Source organism: Triticum urartu, chromosome 5A (assembly GCF_056163025.1).
Source record: "Triticum urartu cultivar PI428250 chromosome 5A, HENAU_Tu73, whole genome shotgun sequence".
In the NCBI taxonomy this organism is placed as follows: Eukaryota; Viridiplantae; Streptophyta; class Magnoliopsida; order Poales; family Poaceae; genus Triticum; species Triticum urartu.
Genome location: NC_141877.1, coordinates 601,435,522 through 601,448,753, shown reverse-complemented (window position 1 = coordinate 601,448,753; position 13,232 = coordinate 601,435,522). Strand labels below are relative to the sequence as shown.

The 13,232-nt window shown below is 42.4% G+C and overlaps 1 protein-coding gene and 1 long non-coding RNA gene across 2 annotated transcripts; both read left to right on the top strand.

Annotated features, from left to right (window-relative positions):
• Positions 1–2,966: 2,966 nt before the first annotated feature.
• Positions 2,967–4,794, top strand: LOC147973233 (RNA-binding protein 1-like). The gene is made up of 4 exons (XM_087524613.1): positions 2,967–2,975; positions 3,026–3,078; positions 3,306–3,567; positions 4,537–4,794. The coding sequence occupies exons 1-4, from the start codon at positions 2,967–2,969 to the stop codon at positions 4,792–4,794; spliced, it is 582 nt and encodes a 193-aa protein (XP_087380739.1).
• Positions 4,795–7,729: 2,935 nt separating this feature from the next.
• Positions 7,730–9,196, top strand: LOC147973232 (uncharacterized). The gene is made up of 3 exons (XR_015603622.1): positions 7,730–7,816; positions 7,953–8,000; positions 9,067–9,196. It is a non-coding gene; the product is annotated as an uncharacterized LOC147973232 (long non-coding RNA).
• The last annotated feature ends 4,036 nt before the right edge of the window (positions 9,197–13,232 follow it).

Sequence of the window (13,232 nt, the reverse complement as noted above, 5' to 3'; positions counted from 1 at the left end):
GCCCGAGATTCGATCGTCGGTATTCCAAATACCTAGTTCAATCTCGTTACCGGCAAGTCTCTTTACTCGTTCTGTAATACATCATCCCGCAACTAACTCATTAGTTGCAATGCTTGCAAGGCTTAAGTGATGTGCATTACCGAGAGGGCCCAGAGATACCTCTCCGACAATCGGAGTGACAAATCCTAATCTCAAAATACGCCAACCCAACATGTACCTTTGGAGACACCTGTAGAGCTCCTTTATAATCACCCAGTTACGTTGTGACGTTTGGTAGCACACAAAGTGTTCCCCCGGCAAACGGGAGTTGCATAATCTCATAGTCATAGGAACATGTATAAGTCATGAAGAAAGCAATAGCAACAAACTAAACGATCAAGTGCTAAGCTAACGGAATGGGTCAAGTCAACCAGATCATTCATCTAATGATGTGATCCCATTAATCAAATAACAACTCTTTGTCTATGGTTAGGAAACATAACCATCTTTGATTAATGAGCTAGTCAAGTAGAGGCATACTAGTGACACTCTGTTTGTCTATGTATTCACACATGTATTATGTTTCCGGTTAATACAATTCTAGCACGAATAATAAACATTTATCATGATATAAGGAAATAAATAATAACTTTATTATTGCCTCTAGGGCATATTTCCTTCAGATATGATCAACATAGTGATGTTCACCATTGAAAGCTACTCCATTTCACGTGATGATCGATTATGGTTTAGTTGATTTGGATCACGTGATCACTTAGATGATTAGAGGGATGTCTATCTAAGTGGGAGTTCTTAAGTAATATGATTAATTAAACTTTAATTTATCATGAACTTAGTCCTGGTAGTATTCGCATATCTATGTTGTAGATCAATAGCTCGCGATGTTGCTCCCCGTTTAATTTTTTTTATGTTCCTACAGTAAACTAAGTTGAAAGATGTTAGTAGCAATGATGCGGATTGGATCCGTGATCTGAGGTTTATCCTCATTGCTGCACAGAAGAATTATATTCTTGATGCACCGCTAGGTGACAGAATTATTGCAGGAGCAGATACAGACATTATGAATGTTTGGCTAGCTCAATATGATGACTACTTGATAGTTTAGTGCACCATGCTTAAACAGCTTCGAATCGGGACTTCAAAGACATTTTGAACGTCATGGACCATATGAGATGTTCCAGGAGTTGAAGTTAATATTTCATGTAAATACCCGAGTTGAGAGATATGAAGTCTCCAACAAGTTCTATAGCTAAAAGATGGAGGAGAATAGCTCAAGCAGTGAGCATGTGCTTAGACTGTCTGGGTACTACAATCGCTTGAATCAAGTGGGAGTTAATCTACCAAATAAAATAGTGATTGACAAAATTCTCTAGTCACCATCACCAAGTTAGTAGAACTTCGTGATGAACTATAATATGCAAGGGATAACGGAAACGATTTCCAAACTCTTCGTGATGCAAAAATCGGCGAAGGTAGAAATCAAGAAAAACATCAAGTGTTGATGGTTGACAAGACCACTAGTTTCAAGAGAAAGGGCAAAGGGAAGAAGGGGGACTTCAAGAAGAACGGCAAACAAGTTGCTGCTCAAGTGAAGAAACCCAAGTCTGGACCTAAGCCTGAGACTAAGTACTTCTACTGCAAAGGGACTGGTCACTAGAAGCGGAACTACCACAAGTATTTGGTGGATAAGAAGGATGGCAAAGTGAACAAAGATATATTTGATATACATGTTATTGATGTGTACTTTACTAGTGTTTATAGCAACCCCTCGGTATTTGATACTGGTTCAGTTGCTAAGAGTAGTAACTCGAAATGGGAGTTGCAAAATAAACAGAGGTTAGTTAAGGGTGAAGTGACGATGTGTGTTGGAAGTGGTTCCAAGATTGATATGATCATCATCACACACTCCCTGTACTTTCGGGATTAGTGTTGAACCTAAATAAATGTTATTTGGTATTTGCGTTGAGCATAAATATGATTGATCATGTTTATTGCAATACAGTTATTCATGTAAGTTAGAGAATAATTGTTGTTCTGTTTACATGAATAAAACCTTCTATGGTCATACACTCAATGAAAATGATTTGTTGGATCTCGATCGTGGTGATACACATTTTCATAATATTAAAGCCAAAAGATGCAAAGTTAATAATGATAGTGCAACTTATTTATGGCACTGCCGTTTAGGTCGTATTGGTGTAAAGCGCATGAAGAAAATCCATGCTGATGGGCTTTTGGAATCACTTGATTATGAATCAGTTGATGCTTGCGAACCATACCTCATGGGCAAGATGACTAAGACTCCGTTCTCCGGAACAATGGAGCGAGCAACATATTTGTTGGAAATCATACATACTGATGTATGTGGTCCGATGAATATTGAGGCTCGTGGCAAGTATCATTATTTTTTGATCTTCACAGATGATTTGAGCAGATATGAGTATATCTACTTGATGAAACATCAGTCTGAAATATTTGAAAAGTTCAAAGAATTTCAGAGTGAAGTGGAGAATCATCGTAACAAAAATAAAAGTTTCTACGATATGATCGCAGAAGTAAAATATTTGAGTTGCGAGTTTGGCTTCTAGTTAAAACAATGTGAAATAGTTTCACTACGCACGCCACTTGGAACACCATAGTGTAATGGTGTGCCCGAACGTCATAACCGTACTTTATTAGATATAGTGCGATCTATGATGTCTCTTACCGATCTACCACTATCGTTTTGGGGTTATGCATTAGAGACAGCTACATTCATGTTAAATAGGGCACCATCTAAATCCGTGAAGATGACACCGTGAGCAGATATTTTTTGTAGCTCCTCGAATGTCATTTGTGCACCAAAATTTGCAAGCACCTAAAATATTTGATCATAGTTGAAACCACATACTTTCAGAATTTTTTGATTCTGCTGCAATTTTTTTTATTTTATCCATAGTTGATTTAGCCACAACTTTTCCAGTCCCATGTATATGGTTTGGTCTGGTTATTGGCTGATAGATTTGAAATGCCTCTTCATGTGCAGGTATACATTGCAAGGGCACGACCAAGAAATTTCAAACAATCAAGTGTATCCCGGTACAGCCCCCTATGATCATTCTTCTTCCAATCTGATCCGTGATTTGGAGGGTGTTTTTTTTCCCTCGCAACTTTTATATGATTTGTATTATAATTTTTAGTTGTCCGTAATGTTCATGCTCAATCCCCGTGATGACGTTCTTTTCTGACCAACAATTGTAGCCATAACGCAAATCACAACTATTTCAGCTTTCTGAACGGTTCCTTTTTGCGATTTATGTTTACAGTGCCCAACCAAACACCAACATGTCACCAGCAATGAGCAAGATGCATATAAATGGGAGGCTGTACTTAGATGACATGGCCCCAGGCACCTGTGACGCGGACCTCCGCAACCACTTCGGTCGCTACGGGGATGTGGCTGACATCTTCATTCCCATGTACCGCCTCACTGGCCAGCCCCGCTGCTGCGCCTTTGTCCAGTTCTCTAACCACGGTGACACCTGCCGCGTCCTTGCCGACCCACGCAATGTCATCAACGGACGGGAGGTACCTATGTCAACCTCGTTCGCATTTCTAATTTTCATGCATATTGAATGACTGGACCGTACCAGTGCTGCTGCGTAATTTTTGTTTTTGCTGGGGCAATGCTGCTACATATTACTAGTGCGAATGCAGAGTCGATTTTTCGAGAGATACCGTGCACCAGAACTGATTCTTTTACTGGGTTTGTTTCAGAGAAATGTGTGATAGCTCCCGGGTGCCCCTATACACCCTCAGGAACAGTAAATCCAAAAAAGGGAATAAAATTTAAAAAAATCTGAAACTTTGGGATTAATACCTGTATCTTTTGCTTTCTCTGTTTGTCGATATAGGATATCCATAAGAGGGTGATTAAGCTTTTGTTTGAGTGGCAACCCAGTTAAAGTCAGACAATATAAGTCATATTTTTTCCCTGTTATTAGAACGAGGATTTTACCAGCTGTTACTCTGCTAATTTGTTGCTTATGTTGTACTACAACATCATAATTATAGGCAAGTACATCTGCATATATTCACGATTTTAAATCGCGGGGGAAATGGCCGCAATCGCCGCTGGGAAAATATGGCGCGATTTGCAGGCAAATGAAAATCGGGGGAGATTGTGCGAGATTGCTGGAGATCGCGTCAGTTTAGGCTGAAATTTCCATGCCCAAAATGTTGCTGCTATTTCCTTTTGAGCGTGATATTAATCAGTGATACGAATCCAATAATAACATTAGTTCTGTTTCACAAGAACTATATAATAAATAGAGTAATTATCTACCAGAAAGGAAACCAAATACCCAGCTTATATACATTAGGACTGATAGTGAATAGTAATACGAGGGAATGTAATACTACATAGCATGATAATTTTAGTCTCCTTTTGTACAAAATTTGGCTTTCCATTCAAACCTGGTTGGAAATTTTAAATCACGTATATATGGTTTGGTGTGGTCGTAGGCCGATAGATTGAAATTGTGTTTTCCTGTCCAGGTGTACATTGGAGGGGCAAGACCAAGACATTTAGAAGAATCAAGTGTGGATCAGTACAAGCCTCTCTGCGAGCGGCAAATCCGGAATGGCCCATGGCGTGGATATCGGGTTGGCGACATCGGCAAGACATCTAGAGGTTTACTCGTGTTTGACTCCATCATAATATACATCTCGGAGGATGGTTTTCAATCATGGGACAGACCGATAAGAATGCACACTGAGAGCAAGTCTACCGGGTACGGGCCAAGGCAACATTGATATGAGCTCTGTGAAAGACCGTACTCATTGTTCATCAAGGGGCGAGCCTTCTGCAAACTTTGGCCGATATTGTTTGGTACTTCTGTGCTACCGTGAGTCACATGCTATGTCGACGTTGGGCGAAGCTTTGTTGGACGTACGCCTAATGCTGAATTTACTCAGCCTGGGGCTGCTCCGGCCCTCTGTACTTCTTAGGATTTTGCTAGCAGCCTTTTAGCTTGGTTATTTCGTGTTCTGAGCTGTTGCTCTCATGAGTAGTCTGGAAAAATTGGTTACTGGTATCCCAGTTCCCCGTTGGAACGTTTATGTACTTGTGCCCCGCTTTCGCAGTAACAAGATAATGAAGTTTTTTTTTCGAGAAAACTTTCGATTTATTCATCTTCAATCATGGCAGTACAACGAACACTAGAAATAATAAAAATTACATCCCGATTCATAGGCCACCTAGCGACGATTACAAGCACTGAAGAGAGCCGAAGGCGCGTCGCCGCCATCACCCCTTCCTCGCCGGAATCGGGCATAACTTGTTGTGGTAGACAGTCGGGAAGTCGTCGTGCTAAGGCCCCATAGGACCAGCGTACCAGAATAGCAACCGCCGTTGATGAAGAATAACGTAGATCGAAAAGATCCAACCCGAAGACACACAAACATAGACGAACGATAACCAGGTCCGAGCAAATCCACCGAGGATAGATCCGTCGGAGACACCTCCATTCACCCACCAACGATGCTAGACGCACCATCGAAATGAGGGCTAGGCGGGGAGACATTTATTCCATCTTTAAGGAGCCGACGTCGTCTCGTCTTCCTGAGCAGAATACAAACCCTAACAAAAATCAAAGAAAGAACTAACAATGGAGCCCTCTCGCCGGGCCTTGCCAAGATCTACCACACCCCCATGGCCCTAGGGCCACCAGAGGCGAGGCAGACCTGTGGCGGCGCCGGCGAGAGGCACGAGCCCTAGCTTCTTTGAGGAGGAGGAAGACGAGGTGTTACTCCTTCAATTCAAATATATAGGATTTAATACCTTTTTGATATGTATTACTTTTGACCACGGGTTAGAACAATAATAGATGACATATATGTTACACAAAGCATATGGTCGAATTTGTATGTGAATGGAGTTTCTAGTGATATGATTTAAGGTTCACCCGTATGAATTGAGCATTTGAAGCCCCTCGAATTGCACGTGCTAAGAAGAAACTGTGCTGATGTGGATACACGGTTAGAAAAATTGGTTTTGCTATTTGTGAGGCACCTGAAATTTTATTGACCGTTAGTCAATTTCGTAGCCGTGTGTTTTCTTTAGAAGCAGTCGTATATATAGGGAAGCGTTACCTTATTTTTCAACCGATCAATCATTTCCTTCTATGACCCTAGTCATTTTCAGTATTTTTCTATTTGTGGGCCAGAATTTTTTTGCCATGGAGCTTTCTGGGACATGGTGTGTGCACAACTCTACACATATGATTATTTTTATTTCAGCTTGTTTTGTATTTACTTATTTATTTATTTTGTGTTTGTATTATTGGATAGATTGGTGTTCTTTCCTCTGTGTGTGTATCTACTACCACTATAAAAGAAAGAGAGGGCGGAGAACCAGATCATCCTATCCATCGAAACCTGCAATCTGATGGTCTACATCCCTCCAGCATACTAAACGCGTTTTACGCTTTAATTACCCATCATGCCACTATCTACTACCACTATAAAAGAAAGAGAGGGGCAGATCTAAACAATCGCACCCATCCATCATCAAGATCTAATGGTCCACGGTCTCTCTATGTTTAACACTAGCAAGCCACTAATCACACAATAAATGAAACGACCCAGACAGACGGCCCGCACCACCAATCCTCGCCATCCCTTCGTCCTGAGCAAAACTGCTCGCACGAACGCCACGACCTTCGCTACTCCCCCTCTGCTGCCCACGTCTCCCGCAGATCCTTCGCTCGGCCGCCCCCCCGCAGATCCTTCGCTCGGCCGCCCCGAGCCGACAATCCTCTGCTGCCCGCGGACTGCCGCCGCCGATGAGCCCATCTGATGGCGGCGCGGACCCATGTCCTGGCGCTGGATCCGGCGACCTCTGGTAGAGGCGCGCCTGGCCGTGCCTCCCCCGGCATAGTGGCCCGACTGGGAACGCCGCTCCCGTCCGCCGCAGCCGCCGGACGGCGAGGGCACAAGCGGTGCCGACCTGCACGCGCAAGGGGAGGCGGCAGGAGCAGTCGTGCAAGAACAGGACCAGCCGTCTGGTCAATCGAGCGATCCTTCTTCGTCTCGGCCGCCACGTGCCCCACCCTCGACGACGCCCGCTGTGGCGATCTCCGCACGGGTGACCAGCTCTGTGCCGTTTCATGGTGCGTTGGATGGAGGGGTCGCACCGCGGTTGCCGGGACAAGGTGGGCGTCCATGTGGTATGCTGCGTGCCAGACTCACCAATCCAAGATTCGGTGTTGAGCAAGTTCCTGGACAATGTGACAAAGAGGTTCGGCGAGGACCAAGGGACGGCGACAGCAGTGTCTCAGCAGGCATCCCCGAGCGGCGAGCGCCGATACGGTCTCGTGTTCCTTTTTTAATGAAGGGATTTCTCCCCTGAAGAAGTTGCATCCTCTCAACTGAAGAAGCTGCGTCAAAGATTGTTAAAGAAACCATTATCTTTGATGTACTACGTCTTCTTGTTATACTTGTAATATATTTGTAACAGAAACCATTATCTTCATTCTCTGTATCAACCAAGAGTGTTAACAAATACCAGTGTACTACTGAATAAATTAGTTGTTCTTGTGACATAGCAGGTTCATCAGTACTACTGAATTACCTTGTAATTGATTTTGATGATAAGAATAGTTACACATCGATGGATCGATACATGTGTGATGGTGTTCGCCTCTTCCTCTGCTTGCTGACAAAGGGTCCTCTTTGTGCCCTTCCTCGACAGCTCTTTCCAGTAGGCAGGTCGCCACACATGACATCTCGCCAAGTCGCCTGATTAGAGGAGAGGAAGAATTGGCATGCTGTCTCGGTAAGTGCAGGATGTTTTTTTAGGGAGTAAGTGCAGCATGCTGGTGACGAGTTCAGCATTGATTTTGGCTTTTGTTGATTTTCTCTTTGTTGCGAGTAAATTTCTCACTGATTTTCTTATTGCAACTCATTTCCAGGAACTTGAGCCTAAATTTGAACCTGAGCCTGAAGGATATATCTGAGAGGTATATGTACAGGTCTACGAACTCATCTCCAAGTTATGTTTGAGGAGAGGTATATCATTTTGTCCAGTCCATCATGCAAGCTTTTTCAGTTTGTTGATTTTTTCTCTGAATAGCGTTGATTGGCTGAAAGCATTGTTGTTCGGCACTCCTGCAGCTGTACATTTGGTATGGGTTTTCTCCTGCTGCATGATGTGCTGATAATTTTTTTAAGATTAGACAATATTTGGGAGAAGAGGGGGTTTGCTTAATTGGAACAGGAGTAAGAACGAGAAGGAGCTTAAGTAGGGCCATGGCAGGGCGACCTGGAAGGGTGGAATTTTACCTGTGATATGTGATAGGAGATGGTCACCATAAAACAAGGCGCTAAAGACCTACCAAACTAAAACAATTTCTAGAAAGGTTACTATTCTTTTTTACTATGTAGGTCTAATTTAATTTGTCTATGTTGAGCGCATGAACGAAGCAATGAATTTCTGAATTACAAACAACGTACAGATTTTCTAAATCCAAACCAAAATCAAGCATATACTGTAGGTTGTTGTATTGTTGATCCAGCAACATGCTCTGTTTCTGCATGCCCTGGAAGCTTTGCTACAGTTAATATGTCAAGTTTATTTGGATTGCTCTTAGATAATTAGGTGCATGAATCATATAGCTTGTATATATTGCTTTAAAATACTGTCATGGTGTTTGTCATGGTCATGTTTTACTGCATCCACCCTACAATAAATCTAAAAGCATTCTAACCCAGCATCTCGGTCTCCTGTGGACCAGTTTTGTAAGCCAGATTGATGTCATGTGTAAACAAAGGCCTACATTCATTCTCCTTTTTTCATACTTTACTAGATTACTTCGTATCTTTTGTAGATTAGTGGTAAAGAGTTAGTTAAGCCAACATTCCAAATTACTTTACTAGATTAGTCGTGTCTTTTGTAGAAGTTGAATATTTACTTTGTTTTTCATATGGCAAGTTTAAGATTTCCAGTTCAATCTGCTTCTGCTGGTACCTAAAAGTTTATCCAACTATTTTATTTTCCTTGATGCAGCACAATGACCATCATCGCAGAAGCATAGGTGGTAGACGGTAAGCTTTTTGGAGGAAGCGGAGACGGAGATTTCTATTCACCAAAAGATGGATACGGAGATTTCTATTCACCAAAAAGATGGAGCCGCCATCTAGAAGCACTGACGAGCAGCTTAGTCTCAGCCACGCATCGACGGGCTGAGGTGGGCTTCCAATAGTGGTCAAAAGTAGGGAATGGCTTTTTGAGATGATGGAGGGATCACTGGTCGTGGTGTGAATGTTTGTGTTGGCTTACATGCATAAATAAGGAGTATAGTAAGACTTTTTCAATAGTTCTCTTGGAGGTCATGTCTATGCCATTCAAGGATTTTGATATCTGAATGTTATGACAATATATAGATAGGGAAGATAGCCCTCCGCGTCCTGGTGGCCACTGTATGCTGCAGTGAAGAGCACATTTCAATTAGTGATCAGGCAGATGCGTCGATCCCAGATGTGCTTTGACATTGTGATTTGTAGTTGTCAAGGACATCATTACCCAGTCCGTTCCTATGCTTTGGTGAGTGGTACTTCTCTCCCACCACACAGATTACACTAATTTATTTGATTATAGTTGAGTGGTATGATCTAATTAATTTGTTGTAACATCCCAAATTTTTAATTTGGAATGTTATACATTAGGTCATCATGCATATCATATTTTATTTTGCTTTTGGTTTTGCTCCTAGAAAATCCTAAGCAACTCAAGGTCCCACGGAGAGAGTTGAGGATTTCGTTACTTACATATTTGAGTTTTCTCAAATTATGTAAACAGGATCATTTGATTTTATTTATTTTATCATCAATTATTTCTATTACAAAAATATGAGAGAGTGAATAAAATGACTTTCCCAAAATATAGAAATATTGAGGATTTAATAAAAAATCAAATAAGATTTATTTCGGAGTTTTTCGGTTTTTTTATTTGAATTTAGGAAAAATGCGTGTTTTTCAAAGTTGTAGTTTGGGCCCAGATAAATGTTCACTTTATCGGGCTCGATTTTAGAAACCCGGCAAAATTTATTTCGTGATTTTTGGAGTCCATTTAGTATTTCTTTTTATTTTTCTTCCGAGCGGAATTATTTCAAAAAAGAAAAAAAACGCGGAACCAACTTTGGGCCGTACTCGGCCAGGACACCGCCGGCCGAGGCTATATAAGCCGCCGCCCCGGGGCCCTAAAGCCCAGCCGCCAGCCGCCAGCTAACCCTAACCCTAGGCCAGCCCCGCCGCCTCCAGCCGCCGCCGCCGCCGCCCGCCGCCGCCGTCGCCGGAGTGCGCGCCGCCCGAGGTTCGCCGCCGCCTCGTTTTCCGTGCTGTTTAAAAAAAATTCTGTTTGTTGTTTTTCTTTTCGTCGGATTTTTCGCGGTTATTTTCTGATCGTGATTTCTGATCCGATTTTCGTTTTAGTATAACTTTTCGCTCGTTTATCGGAATCAGGCGATTCAAGCGCCTGGAGTTTCGTCTCAAAACCCTGTTTCCGAATAATCAACTTAAACATGTTTTTGCTATTGTAAAATTTGCCCTAGATCCAGATTACTAGAATGAAGTTGTTCTCTTTCGCCGTTTGAATTCTTTTGCTTCGTTCGATTTGATTCTTTTGCAAACCAGGGTTCTTAAGTTGAACTTTCTGGTTAGCTCTTCTATTTGAGTTTTACCTGTGCATTAGATGAGTACTTATTGTATGCTTGTTGTTTGTCTGCGATAGAATACCCGGAGTGCGCCGCCTGTTACGTTGAGTCTCTAGGTTTCGCGGATCATCAGCAAGGCAAGTAACACTTTGATCATACCTTTTCTATAACCCAGTTTTATTGCATTAGATCAATCCTCACACATTGCATGAATATGATCTAATTAAATTGTGGGATGGGAAGTAGATGAGGTAGTACCTATTACCTGTTTATTATCAAACCTTTGGGAGTTACTTCTACGTTTCCTTATTATGCCATGCTATGCTAGTAGACGTGGATTGGGTGAGTGAAATCCATGACAGGTGTGAGATTGTTAATTAATGGTTTATCTAAGGTGGCAACCTAACACACATCTGGGTGGATTGAGGCACCTGGTTTCCAGGACTTGCCTGTTTTCTTTGGACCGCCACCCAGGCTCAAAGGGATCATGAGATTATTCATACTAGAAACTTCCGTGTGCAGCCACAAGCCATTATGGGCTCTGGCATAGTTGATTAAGTTGTGCGAACTCTTACAGTGGTAGACTAGCAGATGTAGGGGATGTAGGTGGTACGGTCTACCTGATCGTAAGGTGCTAGCGCTTCTGAAAGACTATGTCTCGGTCATCCGTCTTCTCAAACACCCTGTAGTGTGAGAAACCAAACGGAGGCGATCGAGTCTTGTGGGGAAAAGTGCGCAAGCCTCTGCAGAGTGTAATAAACTAATCATGGTTAGCCGTGTCCCCGGTTATGGACATCTTGAGTATCTAGTACCTGGATTATCATGTGAATCTCAACATGTTACTCTAAATTAATTTTATTGGGTTTTAATGATGTTACTTTAATTGGGATTGAGAATGCTGTCAACCATTCTCAATGTTTAACAACCACCTTGATAGTAATTAAATTTATTCCTTTGAAGTAGGGAAAAATTGGCTTTACGCAAAAACTGTAACCATAGAGCTTTCCACCAGCCAAATATGCATATAGTATAGTTGTTGCATTCCATTACTCTCTATGTGTTACTTTGCCAGCATATTCCATGTGCTGACCCGTTTCGGACTGCAACGTTAATGTTGCAGACTTTTCAGACGATGATTAAGGAGTTTTTAGGTCGTGGTTCTATACTCAGTGATACCGTTGGAGTTGATGGACTCACTTATCTTCCAAGCCTTCCGTTGTTATTGTTATTAGATGGCCTTAAGCCATATTTATTGTAATAAGTTCTCTTTTGAGACACCCGATGTAATAAGTGTGTGATTGCTACTCTGCTATAAATCCTTCGAGTACTGTATGGTGTCAGCATTACTGATCCAGGGATGACACCGGAGCACAGAGATCAGACTGTTTGAGGTTTGGTCGCTACAGAGATGGTATCAGAGCACACACTGACTGTAGGACACGACCACTAAGCTAAAGACCTAGATCACTACTCACTCTCTTCTCTTCTGACCTCTCATCTTTTCTACTCTTTAGGATGGCGGATGCAAGGAATAAGTTCACACAACCAGATGAAGATACACCCTTTGGACGCCACTTGAAGAAAGTCACTAGATACCTGAACATAGGAGTACCAAGCTTCACGGGAACCTACAACGCCACTTTACCTGAAGAAGAGCGCTGGATGATTCAAGTTCAAGTTTCAGGAAGGACGTTCATGCCAGTCACTGAGCCCATAGAGTTTTCTTTTGATGCACCAACTTGGAGTCTAGGAAAGAGTATGGCAGCTCACATCGCCATGGGACGCATTGGAGAAGTCTACCGCAAGGATCTCAAGGATACTATCTACCAGATTTGTGGGCGCCGAGATGAACACTGGGAGATGATCAGCACCAGGAAAGATAGGTCAATTGCAGCTTTTATCCAGGAGTTAAATCAGCACATTCGACGACAGGAGAATCAGATGTGCGCCGACATGATAGATCTGAAGAAGGCTAAGACTAGAATCAAGGAACTGGAGGAAGAACTCAAGGCTACACGTGAAGATTATGAAGAAGAAATTGAAGTATTGGTGGAGAAGAATAACGATCTGATCAAGAAGATTGGAATATTTATGGGAGGCCCGACACCAGTAGATGAAGACGAGGAACCCAAGGAGATTAGCCCGGAAGACTACATCATCATTGACGGCACCGACTCGGAACAAGATAGTAGCGATGATGATTATGTGGATGAAGCAGGAGCAGATATCATGGAGTCTACAACCGTAGAATATTTCTAGTAGACCACCTCATCAGCAGTAGTAGTCCATCATGTAAATATAGTAGTCCGAGCACTTTTGCGATAGCTAGATCGATTGTATGCCTTTGTTTGATTGAATGAAGTGAATTGTTTGTTTTTGCCTCATGTGCATATGGGTAGTGTTTTCCCTTTAGACCCCCTCTATCTCTTATATCTCATCTTTTCTAAACCCTCAGATGCCTCCGAGACGTGACCCCGGATTTGCTTTTCCGCCGGAGCTCACCCAGTTGATCCAGCAGTAGAACACCTTGATGCAGTTGCT

Coding starts and splice junctions, on each gene's coding strand:
- LOC147973233 (XM_087524613.1), top strand. Junction 3,079..3,305: donor AAACAATCAAGTGTATCCCG/GTACAGCCCCCT, acceptor TTATGTTTACAG/TGCCCAACCAAACACCAACA. Junction 3,568..4,536: donor ATGTCATCAACGGACGGGAG/GTACCTATGTCA, acceptor TTTCCTGTCCAG/GTGTACATTGGAGGGGCAAG.